This window comes from Lissotriton vulgaris, chromosome 1_1 (genome assembly GCF_964263255.1).
Source record: "Lissotriton vulgaris chromosome 1_1, aLisVul1.2, whole genome shotgun sequence".
Classification (NCBI taxonomy): Eukaryota; Metazoa; Chordata; class Amphibia; order Caudata; family Salamandridae; genus Lissotriton; species Lissotriton vulgaris.
In genome coordinates this window covers 1,845,797,348-1,845,813,805 of record NC_141685.1, presented here as the reverse complement: position 1 = coordinate 1,845,813,805, position 16,458 = coordinate 1,845,797,348, and the positions used below count along the sequence as shown (strand labels likewise).

The 16,458-nt window shown below is 41.5% G+C and overlaps 1 protein-coding gene across 1 annotated transcript in view; it reads left to right on the top strand.

The window, feature by feature from the left end:
• LOC147751304 (uncharacterized) overlaps positions 1-16,458 on the top strand; it is a 538,297-nt gene that overhangs the window by 270,948 nt on the left and 250,891 nt on the right. The window contains exon 7 of the mRNA XM_086938187.1: positions 1,320-1,483. Coding sequence (XP_086794313.1) covers positions 1,320-1,483 — 164 coding nt within the window. The remainder of the gene's footprint in view (positions 1-1,319; positions 1,484-16,458) is intronic.

Here is a 16,458-nt window from a genome sequence, read left to right as displayed (position 1 = left end):
TACTAGTAGAAATAATGTAAATGTATGCTATTATCTATGCATGCATAACAATGCCGATACCAGTAGAAACAATTTCAATGTATGTCATAATCTATGCACGCATAACAATGTCAATATCAGTAAGGACAATATTGATGTATGCTATGACAACTGTATGCACAATACTGAGGATGTTGGTAAAAATGATATCAATGCCTGCCATGTTAATTGTACACATTACAATGAACTCATATAATTGCTTCCGGATTCATCAAAGATGGGCCCCTTCTCCATCAACCCCAAGTCAGAGATACATCATCAGACAGGCCCTGTGATCCAAACCCCAAGCCTACCGAATGACAGGTCATGGTGGGATTACCCTTAGCCCACAGACAAACATGCACCTAGGGAAAACCCTGATCGATCCCACAGATAGGTGGTTACACCACAAACTGGTCTGAGGAAATTGGCCCTAATAAAACACGTTTGGCCAAATGCGCATGTCCCCAAAATATCACAATGATAGATGCTACATAAAGCTAGGAACGCTTGGCCAATCAGGACATAGCATACACACCACAAGTAGTCATCACACGCTCCCCACGCCGGACATCTGGACACATACACATCACACCCGCCCACACTAGCTCTCCCCGAGGTCGAGAGCCACCTATGTCCCCCTTATCTGATGTTTGTTCTTGTTGTCTATGACTAGGCCAAGAATGCCAGATCAGTTTATTGTACCTTACGAATGGTATAAATGGTCTTCCAAAACTTCAGTACAATGAGAGACTTTCTTCAGACTGTCGATACTCTCACAGCCACTGCGTTTAATTAAATCAACTTGTTCCTGTTTAAACAAAAACCTCTTGTCTTTATTTTTTTAAGGTAAATTCATATCTGACCAACATCCATATTAATCTCTCTTTGAACTATGAGCATTTTGTTTGGTCAACACCATTACAAGGTTTTGAGTAGTAGTACTGTCAAGAATTTGTGTTCACAAATCCAACAATTTACATTCTATGGTATGCAACATTCACAACTATAAAGAACGTAGCATCTCCCTTGTCTCAGGTTAAACTGCCCCCATAATATGCAGGCAAACCTATCTGATGGGTGGAGAAACATTTTAACTTGCCTTACATCAAGTTTGGAACTTTCTTGTATAGAAGCTCCTCATACATGAATTTAAAATCGTGTTAATTGTCTGGGTTTTCCACGAGCTCCTCTAGCTTAAGGGTTTTGTTTCCAAGGCAGTGTTTAATCCCATACATTCTGCTACCAACGCACCACTTCTGGCTGACCACCACCATTGTCCTTGTTCTCTTCCCATACAGAGCGCCCTTCCAGTTATCACTGACTACAAAGAAGTAGCTGCTGCTCTACGGCAATGCAACTATGACCCCGATGAAGTCATTTCTGTCTTCCTAGCCATTTTTGGTGATAGTCTAGAGAATTCATTTCAAAGACAGCAACATTTTGAAGACCCACTTCTTCAACGGTAAGAAAGTAGACTTGGTTCAAATTTAAGTACTCAGTACTCCATTCTTATTTAAAGCAGAATTCAACTGAGACTGAAAAATGTAAACATAGTGGAAAGGCTGTGGGTCCCATACCTTAGCTGCCATCCTTAAACCACCCCCACCGCCTTCCCCTTCCTTCCTCACCCTTCCTGTAGCTGTGCTTTCTGCTTTCAGTTAAAGCAAAAACGCAGCACTGTACTGACTAGCTCTCAGAGAGTCCTTAGAGCCTGGCCTGGAAGATCTTTATGACCTAGCAACAGTGGGTAACACGTTTTGTTATCAGCTGTTGCTATGTTCTAGCAAATCAGATTTAGAATCTCGTTTGAATGATATAGGCTTCCTACAGAAGTAATGCATGACATCACAATAATAAACAGAAATGAGGGGTAGCATTAGAAAATAGTGTAGCAAGGAAGGAGTAATGTATGAGTTGAATTTTCCTCCTACGAAAGCAGAGATACAAAAATACATACATTTATAAAGACCCAAAGAGGACTGAGTAGGCAATAGTTAAGTCGGAGAACATTTGTTTAGACTATATGACAATATCGGGCAAAACATAGACAGGAAGGATGATCTCTGTTGTTCTTATCTGCCAGCATACATAATTTTATGGTGTGTTCTTTCTTAAGCAAAAACCATTTTGTGATTCCCTTTATATGTGTCCTCTACTCTACATAGTTAGTATTGTTGGTTATTAATAAGCCTGGGGGTAGTTTGTGCTTTTTTTCTACGTAGAACTCTGCAAATTTACAAAAAAACTCTGTGAAGTTCTGCAAGTGGCGGAGAGTGTAGTCTGAACTGCTGTTCACCCTAGTCTTCCTACCACTCGGGTAGAAATTCTACCCAAGCGGTAGCTCAGTGCTCGCAAACGCGAGTGGTGAAAAAACTCAGCTACACTACGCAAAGCGCAGTTTTCTGCAGTCCGCGGGCTCCGCAGAGCGCAGTGTGCAAAAAATTCTACAAACTCCGCGAATGGAGCAGAATTCACCGCCCAGGCCTATTTATTGATATTTGATGCAGGTACAACTTCAATTTATGTCGCAAAATGATTATGAAAAAAAATTGTTCTTACATAATGTCCTCAAATATCACTATTACTAATAATAAATGGGGGCGTGGCCTAGAAGCTCAAGAAGATGGCCACGCTCCAGTAGCCGATGGAGTAATCCTCCTCTATCCGCACCCATTCCACCACGTCAGCGGGCAGTACTTGAGGGGCCGGTGTAGATGGACACTTAAAGACAGCAGGGGGCACTGGAGTGGTGGCAGCACGAGGGGGGAAGGCCATGAGCCCCATAGGGTGGGGCAGAGCTGGCCAGCCTGCATGGAATGTGGTGTCCTTGGTGTGGCCCTGGGTGATGGCGAACCTTTGTCATATGCCGGTGGAGACGGCTAGTTGCTATGAGAAGCTGCGCAGCCCGGGCTGGTACCACACAGGTCCTTTGCAACTGCTGCCCCTGAATTGCAAAGAGGCACAAACTGCCTTGGATGACACGTTTTGATACTGCCTGGGCCAGCCCTCCATGTGTGTAAGACTAATGCAGCAAAAGTTCAATCGCATAAAGCACAGGAAAGGCATACCCGAAAAGTACAAGGGCCGACAGGTTTCTTCTATCACCATTTAAGGCATAGGTGTACGCAGGTCCATCAATTTTGCTTATTGCGATTTGCAGGTTCCAGTGTTGGTGGAAATGACCTCCTCTCGCATATGTGTGTCCCAACAGAAATTTCCTCTTCCCTTTCTCAGTTTGACTGCACCCTGTAGTAAATCCTACAACCTTACCACCCTTTGTGCACCACAAGAATGTATCACAACCTGTAGATTGTATTACAGCAAGAAAATCTCTAAGTAAACGATCTTTGCCAATGGCAGATTTATAGACCAGCTCCCTACATATTAGTGTTTGTACTCTAGGTGATTTGAGGGCAAGGATTGAATTGATTGAATTGGCACCTATTGAATTAGTCAGTTGCCCATGGATGAATTATACAGATATCAGTACCCAACCTCACAACCTCACAGACAACTATTCTGAGCTGGAATATTGCAGGCATTAGGGGCAAGTTAGGTAACCCCGATTGGGGTCAATTAATTGATAGCCATAACATTTTCTATTGCAGGGGACATAGGCAGTTGAGCAAGTGAACAGGGTTAGGTTTAAGAGTTACAGTGTGCCTGCTATTAAATAGGTTTCCGAGTGCCCTTCAGGCAGGTTGCTTATATCTGTGCGCACCACCTTATTCTGTCCTATAACTGAATTTGAATCGGTTTCCCCTGACACTCAAGAGCACATTTTTTATCCTACCCGAAGTCCAAACTGCTCCTGTTGATGAACATATACAACAGGAGCTATGGTCAAAATCCCTAATTGTTGGACAAAATATTGGTAGCCCACTCAGAGTCCTACCATTTTCTTGGGGCAGTCGATTTCAATCCCTCCTTTGAACAGCATGCTACAGCTCAAGATTGATCGAGCACTGAGGATTCAATAGGGGGATCCCCGATTTTACCTCCCCAGTGAGAAGAAACCTTTCTAGGGCAGCCATTCAGGTGGTGGAACTCACTCTGTCGCATGACCTGTGTGTCCGAAATTGCTGCTCACCCTCAGATAAAATTCCTGCTCCTACCTTTAGAATAGGGTTGTACGGTAGCTCCCTTGACTACATCCTCCTGGATGTGAGACTCTGGAGCCAAATGGGTGTCATGTTGGTGTTGGAGCAGGATTAGAGCAACCACAATCCCTTAATACTCAAACTATAACAGTCAACTTTATTGTCTTTTGCTCCTGAAGTGGAAGGACCCTTGAATCAGCTTGAAGTCTAGAACAATAGAAGAAATGTCAAGGGAAGGTAGTGAGTTTCTCACCCAATGAAGTCTCGGACATATATTTAACTCTGGTCCCCCACATGGAGACTATGCTTGCTAACTGGGGAACAATGCAACAATCATGACTGAGCACAATTCAGTATTCCTAAAGTTGAGGGACTTCTTACCAAGTGAGTCAAATTAACCTCTCCAAAGGGGAAATGTAATAAGTCACGTAGAACTGTGACTTATTAACTGCTGCTGTGACCAAGCTGCTGCAAGCAATAAAAAAGGGATTCACTCGGGAAATTAGGGAAAGCAGGTCCTATACTGGTCTACCTTACAGCAAGCCAAAACACAATGGGAAAGTACAATTTCGAAGCTTCCCTTACCAACAACCAGAAGTAACTCTAGTATTTAGTCAGCCTAGGTGGAGGAAAACCATTTGAGTCTTCTATTCTATAATGTGAATGGGTCACTCATTTTGTAAACCTGTAGTTAGCCAACCATGGAACAAAGAGGGCTGTTTCCTCCTTGGGACGTTAGTTGTGCGCCCAACTCCTACCTGCCTCCAGTAGTCTTCTCCCTAGAGGAAACTGTTCCTGCTGTGGCCTCTTTTAGACAAGGGAAAGCTCCTGGGCTCGAAAAGATCCCCACAGACCTCTTTAAATCTGATAATTCTGTTTGGGTCCCTTACATCAGTGCCATCCCCAATGAAATTGTAGCGGAGAAGGCTATTCCCACATCATGGAAGGGTGCTGAGATTGTTCCAGTCTTTAAGACAGGGAATCCCAGCATCCACTCTAATTATCGCCCAATCAATCCTATAGACAATTTTCAAAGTATTTTTTTGCAAACAGGTGTTGGACGTCTTCTAGACTGTGTGAGGGAAATCATATCCTCCTGAATCTGTAGGTAGGTTTCAGACACAAAACTAGTGTGGTTGTTCCAGCCTTCTCATTCCTTCTGGCCAAATAGAAAATGGTGGACATGGGAGGGCATTATTGACTTCCATGATGCATTTCTTTGAGGGATGGGGTTCCTCCTAACTTATTGCAAATAGTTATGCTCCTCCACGAGAGAAACTTTGCTAAGTAAGGTCCAGTGTGACACAAGCGAGAAACTGACAGAGGCTTTTCCAGTTCAGCAAGTTGTGTGCCAAGGTTGCGTTTTAGCACCCACACTTTTTCTATTATATATCAACAACTGTGTTAGTTACCTGTTGAAATGTCTCAATGATTTTTCCCTCCTTGGCGGGCCAAAAAATCCAAGACGTTTTTCTTTGCAGATGACACACTCATGCTGGTTAAAACCATAATGGGCCTACATAACTTGATTGATAGCTTTAACCAGTTCTGTGTAGAGTTTGGTCTTGAAATCAACACCACCAAAACTAAATGTATGACCTACTCAGGTAGAACCAGAGTGTGGGGTGTGAGCCATTAGAAAGGGTACAGGAGTTATATTATTGAGGTGTTTGGCAGGCAGAAGCAGGGTCTTGGGAAGCGCAGATCTTAAAAAGTCCAATTGCAGTCAAACATAGAGCCAAGACCATATTCAAGTTTACAAAAAAATCTACCTGGGCACCAGTCCTCCCAACTGTGGAAATTCATAAGGCTCGAGCAAGGCCGGGAGCCCTATATGAAGCTGAGCTTTGGGGCCATTGCAACATGGATGTCCTGAGTGTTGCTGAAAATAAGTTTCTCAGAGCTCTTACTGGCCTAGGGAGGGGCACGCCATTACTGCCACTACTCTTTGATCTAGGTATCCATTAAATAGCTGAGTGGGCTGCACTAAGACCTTTGAAGTGAGCCACCTTAGAGAGGAGAGGGACTTGCAGAAATTTTAAGAATGAAATCGGTTGCAAAAATTAAAATGGTTGGGCTTTGTGAAAAAGTCTTGGAGTGACCAAGCCCGGGAAAAATGTTGGTAATATAGCTGCTACATCTTTCAAGAGTATACCACTTTATCAAGGATCATACTGAAACCTTAAATCCTATGTGAATTCAGTTACCATTTTTCATTTACATACGTATCCATAATACGGTCCAAAATCCAACCTGGAAACAATAGGAAAATCACTCGAAACTAACTATTTAAGGAATTATCAGTTTGCAAAAAAGTATCTGTGGGAAACATCTAAGAAGGAAAAGTTTTGCGAAGAAGTCAAATTTTGCCGTTTCATGAAGTTTCACAATTTTGCACTCTCAAATAAAGGTATAACCATGAACAACCATTGAGATAACAATCAGAAAGCTCTGTTACAGTGCTGAAGCAGGAATGCCAACTCAACCACATGTTTGGTGAATCCAAGGAAAGTAACCTAATCCAATGGAACTCCCAGTGCACGTCTCGGGAAGGTGTGTCGATGTGACAGTAAAACAGTAAGTAGATTTTGCTAAGGTACTATTTCTGATGGTCTAAATTGAAGCACATTACTCTGGCTGGGATCCAATACCTACATCCCCCTGTGAGACTGTACGACTAGTTACAAACACAGCCATTCTGCATTAGACACACGTGAACTAAACAGCATATGAAAATACAGCTGATGCAACGGGTCGGCTTCCTGATGATCAATACATCAATGAATTGCTAATGAAAATGATCTACTTTCTATTGGTCCTCTTGTTATATGTATAAGTTGATCATTCTTCTATCCCATATCATGCAAAACGCTGCACCACCAAACCACCAAAGAAAAATTTAAATGTTTCATACTATTTATATATCACGCACTACAAATTAAAAATCAGCAAATTACACTTAAATGAAGTGTGAAATTTAAGAGGTATTCCTTATGTAATGCAGACAAATTGCAAAGAGCCATCAATAGAAGGTTTTGATGCAAAAGGCAAGATAATTATTCTAATGATATTATGTTAAAGGTACAGGTACAATTTGATGACAGATGAAGAGATGTAAATAAGAGTGATAGCATTTTATTCATGGCTTTATTAGAGGTGAAAAGTTCAAATTCATACCTTGAAAAAGAGCCTCCCCTGAGGCCGCAACGTTTTAAAGCAAAAACTGTATGACAGGCTTGATTTTCATTGAGAAGTGCTAATTCCTATAAGAGAGCCTTTATATTGCCTGCTTTGTGATTGCTTTCTTCTCACCCCCTTGATGATAGGCCTTAAATACATTTTACTTTGGTCACCTCTTATTGTGCTAGACCCAACTGGCACTTGTGCTTTTGTCTTTAAAGGTTTGTTGAATGTCTTCTAAGCCAGTGCCACAAGTAACTATTCTGTCCCCTATTCTGTTTTCATGCTCTTAAGGTTTGACAATACCCACTACTGTAAAAATCTATTCAAATAAGACTGTTGCATAAGCAAATGTATGTTTGTTGTTTTGTGTTATATCATTTTCAACAAACCATGGCCTTTAGTGAACTTTCACAAGCTGGCCTATTAAAACCAGAACTTAACTGACTGTCACAGCCCATGGTTATTATGGTTTTATCTACTGAAGTGGCCGTAGTACATAAATCACAATGCTTATCAGTTGTCTCTGAGCCAGTGTGATGAAAACGCCTATGGTGTTGTATGGTTCCCACAATTAATCCTGCATGTGTAATGTGAAACATTATGTTAAACTGGGGACTGCAGCCAATTGTGTGGCACTGCATGTGGGGGGCTGTACGAGCAATTGAAATGCAAGAATCTCAAACACAGGCTTTCATCTGCTCTCAAATGTGACACTATAAGATGAGGGACATGCGCAATGCATTTGCTATGTCTCACACGATCACAGTTGAACTATTGTTGATTACCTTCTTGGCCCACTTACCTTTTACTTGAGAGTAATCAAATCCATACATTACTTTTTCTTGTCTCGCTTTACAAATTATGGAAATCACAGGAACTATCAAAGCTTGTGAAGAATGGGGCTGTGAATTACTTAACTGTGATTGGCCTGAGGAAGGAGTAAGAGTCAAATTCAGTACACTCAAATCAGGTGCACAGGTCATAAGCCTCACCCCATTAATGGGTGTAGCCTAGCTATTCAGAGCAGAACATCCATTGTGGTGTGTAGACAAGACTGACCAGCTTGTGCTTGGTCTTCCTTTGTAATGGTAAAGGCAACTTAATGCAACAATGGAATGCAGTAGAAACTGAAGCATTCCCATTCTAACTCACATGTTTCCTCTTTATACATTGTAACTTACCTTCTATATTATTACTTTTATTTCTTGTTATACTACTGTAGAAGATATTGAAGACAAATTATGTCACACTATCCAGTAAACTAATTTCCACTAATTATGTTCTGCTCTCCAGTTCTCCACACCATTGATAGGTTCACATTTAAAAAGTATCAAATAACCTCACCCATTCTTTAAAATAACATGCAAATGTAAACCCTAAACACATGTTCTCATTCAGGCAACATTACCTTCAGCGTGTTCTATGGGAGTGTTAAACATTAGAATCCTCCAGTGTTAGGTACCTTTAGTGGCTTTAAAGAAAATAAAATTATACCCGAAACTCAGCATGTCACAAAATATCTCTTCTGAGATTTAACTAACTGGGGAAGACACCTTCAAGTCTAGTGGAAGATCAATGAATAGCCTAACAATGAAATTGTGATGTTGAATCCAAAATAAAGGTAGGAATATCAGATAGAGGTTCTTCTTTTATTAAGGAGAGAAACTCCAGCAACATTACAAAGAAGTACCACAGTCCATGGAATCTCTCAGTGTTCTAAGCATTCGTAGTTCCCTCTTGAACACGAACATTCCATGAGCACATACCAAGAAATCGAAGAGGAAGACGGGGTGAAACCAATTAGAGATCCAACAATATCACACACACACCTTCCTAACCTAAACAAAACAATAGAAAAATGTGACAGATGAGTTATCATTTGTTTTTTTGTTATTTTTTTACAAAGAGAACATGACAAATACATAAATATTTGGTTACATTGAAATTCTGTTAAAATTCCAAATCCTTCCGTCATCTACTTTAGCTGCCCCCTTGAACACCTTGATCACTTTAGATGGCTTGCTAAAGCATGACAAAGGAACACAGGGATTATTTGTTTATTTCACTTTCGCCACACCCCCACCTGAATGTCCATGTGTTTGACTGCTTTGTGTATATTATAACACTGTTTCCTTTCTTCCTGAAACTGAATCTCACTCAATTCAATTCATGAAGCTTTATTCGGAACATATGAAATGACCATAAAAGCGCAAAAGAAAAAGAAAAATACATGATATAAATATTACAAATTTCAAAATTTCAATCAGTAAAAAAAGTACAATAAAAATACATACAGAATTCCTAAAATACCATGCTTTTACGTGCTTTGATAGACTGGTTTAAAAATGTAGCAATATAAAAACAGACATCGACAAATTCCAAATTGATTATTAAACTCATTGCCTGATTAACTGTACTACACCATGTTTGACAAACACAGGTTTCAAATAGGCTATTGGAAAGTTCATGTACAGTTTGCACAATACTAAAAAGTGCAGGGTGCTTTGATTAGAAACACCATCACACAAACACAGCCCCATCGGATGTTTCTTATGTTTCGGTTGTGCTACTAAGTGATGTGCTACCTCAAACCTTAATCTGGTCAGCACAAACTTATGGGATGGCCTGGTCAAAAGAGTTAAATAAATGGGGAAACCTTCCTTTATAATATATTTACTGTAAAACATGACAGTGGACAAAGATCCATAGGCTGCGGCCCGCTTTCTCACTCTATTAACCAAAAATGTGGCTTTTAGCTCTACTTTGGGGATTTGAGAAGCGGCAGTTGGGTCAACCAATACCTTTATGTTAAAGATTTCCAAAAAACAATCAGCAACATATTTAAGCCAAGGGATGTTTCGATGTTTGTCCAATGACAAACAGTCCTTTATTATAGATCTATTGAATGACTTTTCATCCTGAAGCCAGATAGAGCGCCAAGCCATAAGTGGCCTTAGGGATAATAGATCATTTAAAAAATCGATATCCAGTTCCCGATGGATCAACTCAGACAAGGCGGAAGGGGGTAAACACAGAAGCTTTTTTTTAAAAAGGTGTTCTCCTCCTTCTGTAAATTATAATCACATCTGTAACCTCATACACCCGCCCCATACAATGCTATGGTGACACATCGAGCCTGGAATATTTGCAGCATATCCCTGGTCCTTCTATCCCCAATTTTTGCCACAAATTTAAAGACACCATAGGAGTTTTTGGCCATTTTATTACTAATATTATGAAATTCATTAGTTCATTTTTGGTCTTTGGAGAAGGTTATACCAAGGTAACAAAATGTATCCACCTGTTGGACCTTTTCACAGTCGATAAAAAAGGCATTAGTAGATTTGCTTCTTGCCCCACAGGTCATAGTGTATGTTTTCCCCTTATTAATAACACGTTTTCTATTCCTTGATAAAGGTGGAAAAACTATCAATCAGACGCTGTAAACCACGCGGAGTTCTTGAGAGCAGTACGGCGTCATCAGCGTACAATAACACTGGCACAGAAACACCTTGGATCTTATGGGCATCCGCATTTACATCTTTTTAAATGGCGTCAATTTCGTTAATAAACAATATAAAAAGGAGTGGGGCTAGTACACAGCCCTGCCTGATCCCACGGTTGACACTAAATTTGGGGGTACATTCCCCATTGGTACCATAGCGCACACATGTTTGTAACTTTTCGTACAACCTGGCGAGAAAAAAGATTATGCCCTCAGGGGCTCCAAGCTGTAACAAGGTTGGCCATAATATAGAATGGTCAACCATATTGAATGCGCTACTTAAGTCTGCAAAGCAGAGGTATACTGCGACATTTTTGGCTTCCGTGTATTTACCGATCAGTAAATAGAGGTTCATACACTGGTCCACTGTACCCCGGCCCTTCCTGAATCCGTACTGGCGATTGGCCAAAATGGCCTCCTGCTCAACCCACTCTTCTAATCTTACCAACATAACTCTACTCATGATCTTAACTGAGGAGTCTAGAAGAGAGATGGGGTGATAGTTCTTAACATCTGCCCTGCTACCCTTTTTATATATTAGGATTATAATGGATACCTTCCAATTTTTTGGTGCCTCAGTGCAGACTGCTGCTTTAAAACAATAGCCAAAATGGGACTCCACATCTCTGGGGCTGCTTTGTAAACATCTATTGGGACCCCATCGGGTCTCTGCGCTTTCCCCCCTTTACTTACACGTATCCCAAGCTCCACCTCATTAACATTTATTCCCAGAGGTATAATAGGCCACCTAACAGCATTAGTATCTATACAAGTATCAGAGCCAAAAATGTTTGAAAAATGTGAGACCCATCCATCGCTAGGTACATTGGAAGTTAATTCAGGTATATTTTCCTCCTTTAAAAAAAAGGGGAATTTACCGTGGCCCAGAATAATGTATTGTTGGATAATTCCGCGGCTTGGTTAAGAGAATCCCAAGCCTCCTGCTGTAACTCACACTTACTCCGTTTCAAGGCTTGCTTGTACTCCAGTCTTAGTCTAATTATGGGGCCTGGGTCCCTGGGCTGTATGGCGAGTGTGTGTTTTAGCTCAGTTAATAGGCTGGTACACGAATGGTCAAACCATCCTGGACCATTACTATTCTTAGTCCTTTTGGGTCTTGAAAACCTGGCATCGATAGATTTATTAATACAGTTAAAAACGTATTAAACCCTTTCAAAATCCGTATAATTATCAAGAATAAGTGTAATGTCAATCAAATTGTCTTTAATGATTGAGCGTAATAATTCATTGGCTTTCTCTCCTGTCCATCTTAGTCTAACTCCGTTAGGTCTATGAGGTTCCACGTTAGAGATAATAGTTCCTCTACCTAGAGAGCTTCTACCCCATAAAGAACAAACTAGGATTATATAATTATGATTACTGAGAGAAGTGACTTCAATCCTAGGAGGAACAAAAAATGGGGTATTATTAGAAGAAACAATCACGTGGTCTATGACTGAACTACTCTGTTTGTTCTTATAAGTGGGGATAAACTGGCCCCCTTCATCTTTAACAGGGTCCAGAATTTCCAGGTCATAGCATCCCATAAGTTTATGCAGAGTTTCACCATAACTATCAGCTTTCAGGAACAGGCAGCCTTTTATCTGAAATCCAATGCAACTACACAGTTTTGGTATTTTACAGAGACATTGCCAATTTTCCTGTATTTCGTGCTTTCAACCTCCTTCCGGTTAGTGGTAGAAATGGGTAAGAAACCAATAATGGATCCAAAAAGCTATAGATTTCTGAAAAGAAGACAACATTCTAAATTCAGCAAGGGGTTATATGTGGAGACCCTTAAAGGATTTCCTTTAGAAAGTAACAGTTGATTAAAAAAAAATATTGAAATTGAGTTGAAAAAAAGCCATTTGTGCCCAAATTTTCACCTGTAACTTCTTCTAACGTTGTTAGATTTTTAAAGCAATATACCGTTACGTTGTTGGGACCCTTTTGGTTGCTGGGATATATTGGGCTTGTTCAGTTCACAAAAAATTCAAGGTACCCCGAGCCAATAACTGTCCTTCACCTTTCAATGGGTTTTCATTGTGTACCGGCTATACAGTAATTCATTTGGTAAAATATAAAGAGTGAACAATAGGTATGAAGGAAACCTATGCATTTACAAAATGGGAATTGGATATGGAGTTTATAAGCAGTGGTTATTTGCACATCTCTGGATGTTTAGGTAGCCATACTAGCATGTGAATTAGGGGGCATTTTTCAAAATGTCTTCTTTTTTACACACTGTCCTACATATGAATAGCAGAAATGCCTAGAAACTAGTAATAACACTTGTTCTACTATTCTGTGTTCTTCTAAGTCTCCCGACAAAAACGGTACCTCACTTGTGTGGGCAGGTCTAGTGCCTGCGACAGGAAACAGCCCAAAATGCAACGTTGACATATGACATTTGTTCTCAGAAAACTGATCCTTTTTTTTTTAATGTGCCTAGCTGTGGATTTTGGGGGCCAGCTCAGCTGGAAACCTTGCAAACTTGTACATTTTTTAAAAAAAACTAGACACCAGGATTAAACCAGGATTGGCTGACTGGTGTGGCTCTCACCAGGTTCTGTTAGCCAGAATCCCTTGCATACTTCAAACTTTGTAAAACAAAAACAAAAAACATTTCCCTCTTATTTCAGTGATGGAAAGTTCTGGATTCTGTGGGAAGCTGCACACTTCCACCCGCCCAGCGTTCCTCATAGTCTTCCAATAAAGCTGGTACTTCATTTGTGTGGGTAGCCCTAGTGCCGTGACAGGAAACATCCCAACGCAGAATGGACACATCACATTTTTCCACAGAAAACTGACCCTTTTTTGCAATGTGCCTAGCTGTGGGTTTTGGGCTCTAGCTCAGCCGGCACCTTGATAAACCCAAAAAACCTGTGTATTTTTAAAAACTAGATACCCATGGGAATCCTGGATGGGGTGACTTGTGTCGCTCTCAGGGTTCTGTTACAAGAAACCGCAAAATCCGTGAGGAGCCACAAACGCCCACCCACTCAGTATTTCCCCAAGTCTCTCTATAAAAATGGCACCTCCCTTGTGTGGGAAGGCTTATTGCCCACAACAGGAAAAAGGTGCAAAACTTGCTGTGGAGACTTGAAAATGATCTTATCACAAAATGACCTGGTTCTGCGAGGGACACCTGCATTTTTGGTCCTGGGCAATGTGGCCATGTGGGGAATTTTGTTTAAACTTTATTTTGAAAATAATGTGTATCTGAGAGCATCCTTCCCACAGTTCATTTTCAAGCAGTCCAAAAGCAATTTTGTTTTACCCAACAGAACCAATTTCGTGTTTAACCATATACTACCCAGGTTCTGAGGGCCACAGGGTCACCCTTTTTTTCTTTAATCATGTAGGGAATCCTACCAAACCTAGACATTTTCGAAAACTTGACACCCGAAGTATTCCAAGGATGTGTGGCTTGAGGGGATCCCCCAACCTTTTGTTACCCAGAATAGAATCCCCTACAAACCTCAAATTTAGCTAAAAATAAACACATTTTCCTCACATTTGGGTATGGTAAGGTTTTGTAATCACTGGGCCGGCTCACAATTCCTACCACCCAGGATTCCCTGCAGGTCATCTGAAAAAAATGGTTCCTCACATGTGTGGGTAGGCTAAGTGCAGGTGACAGGAAATGGCTGAAAACGTACTGTGGAGACTTGAAAATTATCGATCACAAAAAGATTTTGGTTTTGCGAAGGGAGTCACCTGCAATTTTGGTCCTGCGCTTGGCGGTCATGTATAGAAACTTACCAAACCTAAACATTTTTGAAACTATACACCTGGGGGAGTCCAAGGATGTGTGGCTTGTATGGATCCCCCAAAGTTTTCCTACCCAGAATCACATGCAAAACTCACATGTAGCTAAGATAAATAAAATTTTCCTTACATTTCAGTCTGGGATTACCGCACTGGCACAGATGCCCTGCCAACCTGGTACGTTGAGGGATCCATGCAAGCCACACACTTTTGGACTATCCTGATTGTCTGGTTTTCAGAAATGTTGGGGTTGGGTAGGTTTGCCTACATAGCCGCCGAGCCCAGAACCAAAAACGCAGGAGACCCCTTGCAAAACCCGGTTGTTTCGTTGTTGATGATTTTTGATGCCGCCGCAATATGTTTTGGGCCCTTCCCTGTGGCGGGCACATGGCCCACCCACACAACTGAAGTACCATTTATATTGGAAGACCTGGGGGAAGACTGGGTGGTATTACATTTGTGTCGGTCTGGTGACCCCTCAACTTTCCCACTCAGAAATGTGAGGAAAATTTGATTTTTGTTTAGCAAAATCTGAGGTTTGCAGGGGATTCTGGCTAAGAAAATGTTGGGGGATCCATGTAAGCCTCACATTCTTGGACTATCCGGGTGTCTAGTTTTCAGAAGTGTTGGGGTTTGGTAGGTTTGCCTACATGGCCATCAAGCCCAGGACCAAAAACGCAGGTGACCCCCTTGCAAAAGCAGGTAGTTTTGTGATTGATAATTTTTGATGCCTCCACAATACGTTTTTTGGGCCATTACCTGTGGTGGGAAATTGGCCCACCCACACAAATGGGGTAGCATTTTTATCGGGAGATATGGCGAACACTGGGTGGTAGGGAATATGTGGTTTCTCTCTTTTTCGGAAGAACATGGCACCGTATTGCAAGGAGAAAAAAAGATTACAATCACCAATGATGACAAAAAATAGCAGTTTATCAAGCACTATGAAGTCTGCCCATGGCCATCCAAATGCTATCCACACCCACCACCAGCCAAATGCCAGTCCACATGCAGCCAGTCAAACAACATTTCACACACAAACTTTCCCTAGATTTCTAGTGGCTAAAGCCCCAATTAGGCGCAAATGGGCCCACAAATATGACTAATTTTCCCCCGGTGGGGCAGAAAACAGCCCAAACAATCACCCCAGAAAGAGGATCGACCCTTGGCCAAGGAGCCACACCCCAAAAAATTATGTGCTAAATATAATAAAATCCCAGTGGTCCAGTGGCATTATTGGCCTAAAAATGCATGGCCAATCTGCCCCTAATGGGGGCAGAAATGGTAAAAATATTCACCCCAAAAAGGGGAAGCGACCCTTGGCCATGGAGCTTTTCCCCAAAACATTAGGTGCCAAAAATGACAAAATCCCTGGTGGTTGAGTGGCTTCTGCCCCCATTGGTGGCAGATGGGCCTGAAAATACATGGTTATTCTGCCCCCAATGGGGGTAGAAACTGCCACAATATTCACCCCAAAAAGGGGAGTGACCCAAAACAATATGTGCCATGTATAAAAAAATCCCTGGTGGTCTAGTGACTTCACCACCCTGTTGGGGGCAGATGGGCCAAGAGGGACAGTAACAGACAAATTATCAGGCCCCAAAAGGGGAGCAACCCTTGCCCAAGGAGTCACTCCCGAAATATGAAACAGTCCCTGGTGGTCTAGGGGTTTCATCCCCCCTTGGGGGCAAATGGGCCTAAAAATATAAGGCTGATATGCCTCCAAGGGGGGATATAAACGTCCAAATTATCTATGCCCCAAAAGGGAGCAACCCTTAGCCTAGGGGGCGCTCCCCCTAAACATAATGCACAAAATACCTGGCTTCATGTGGGTTTCAACCACCCACCTAGATTGGCTGAAAAACCAGCTTATCTAGC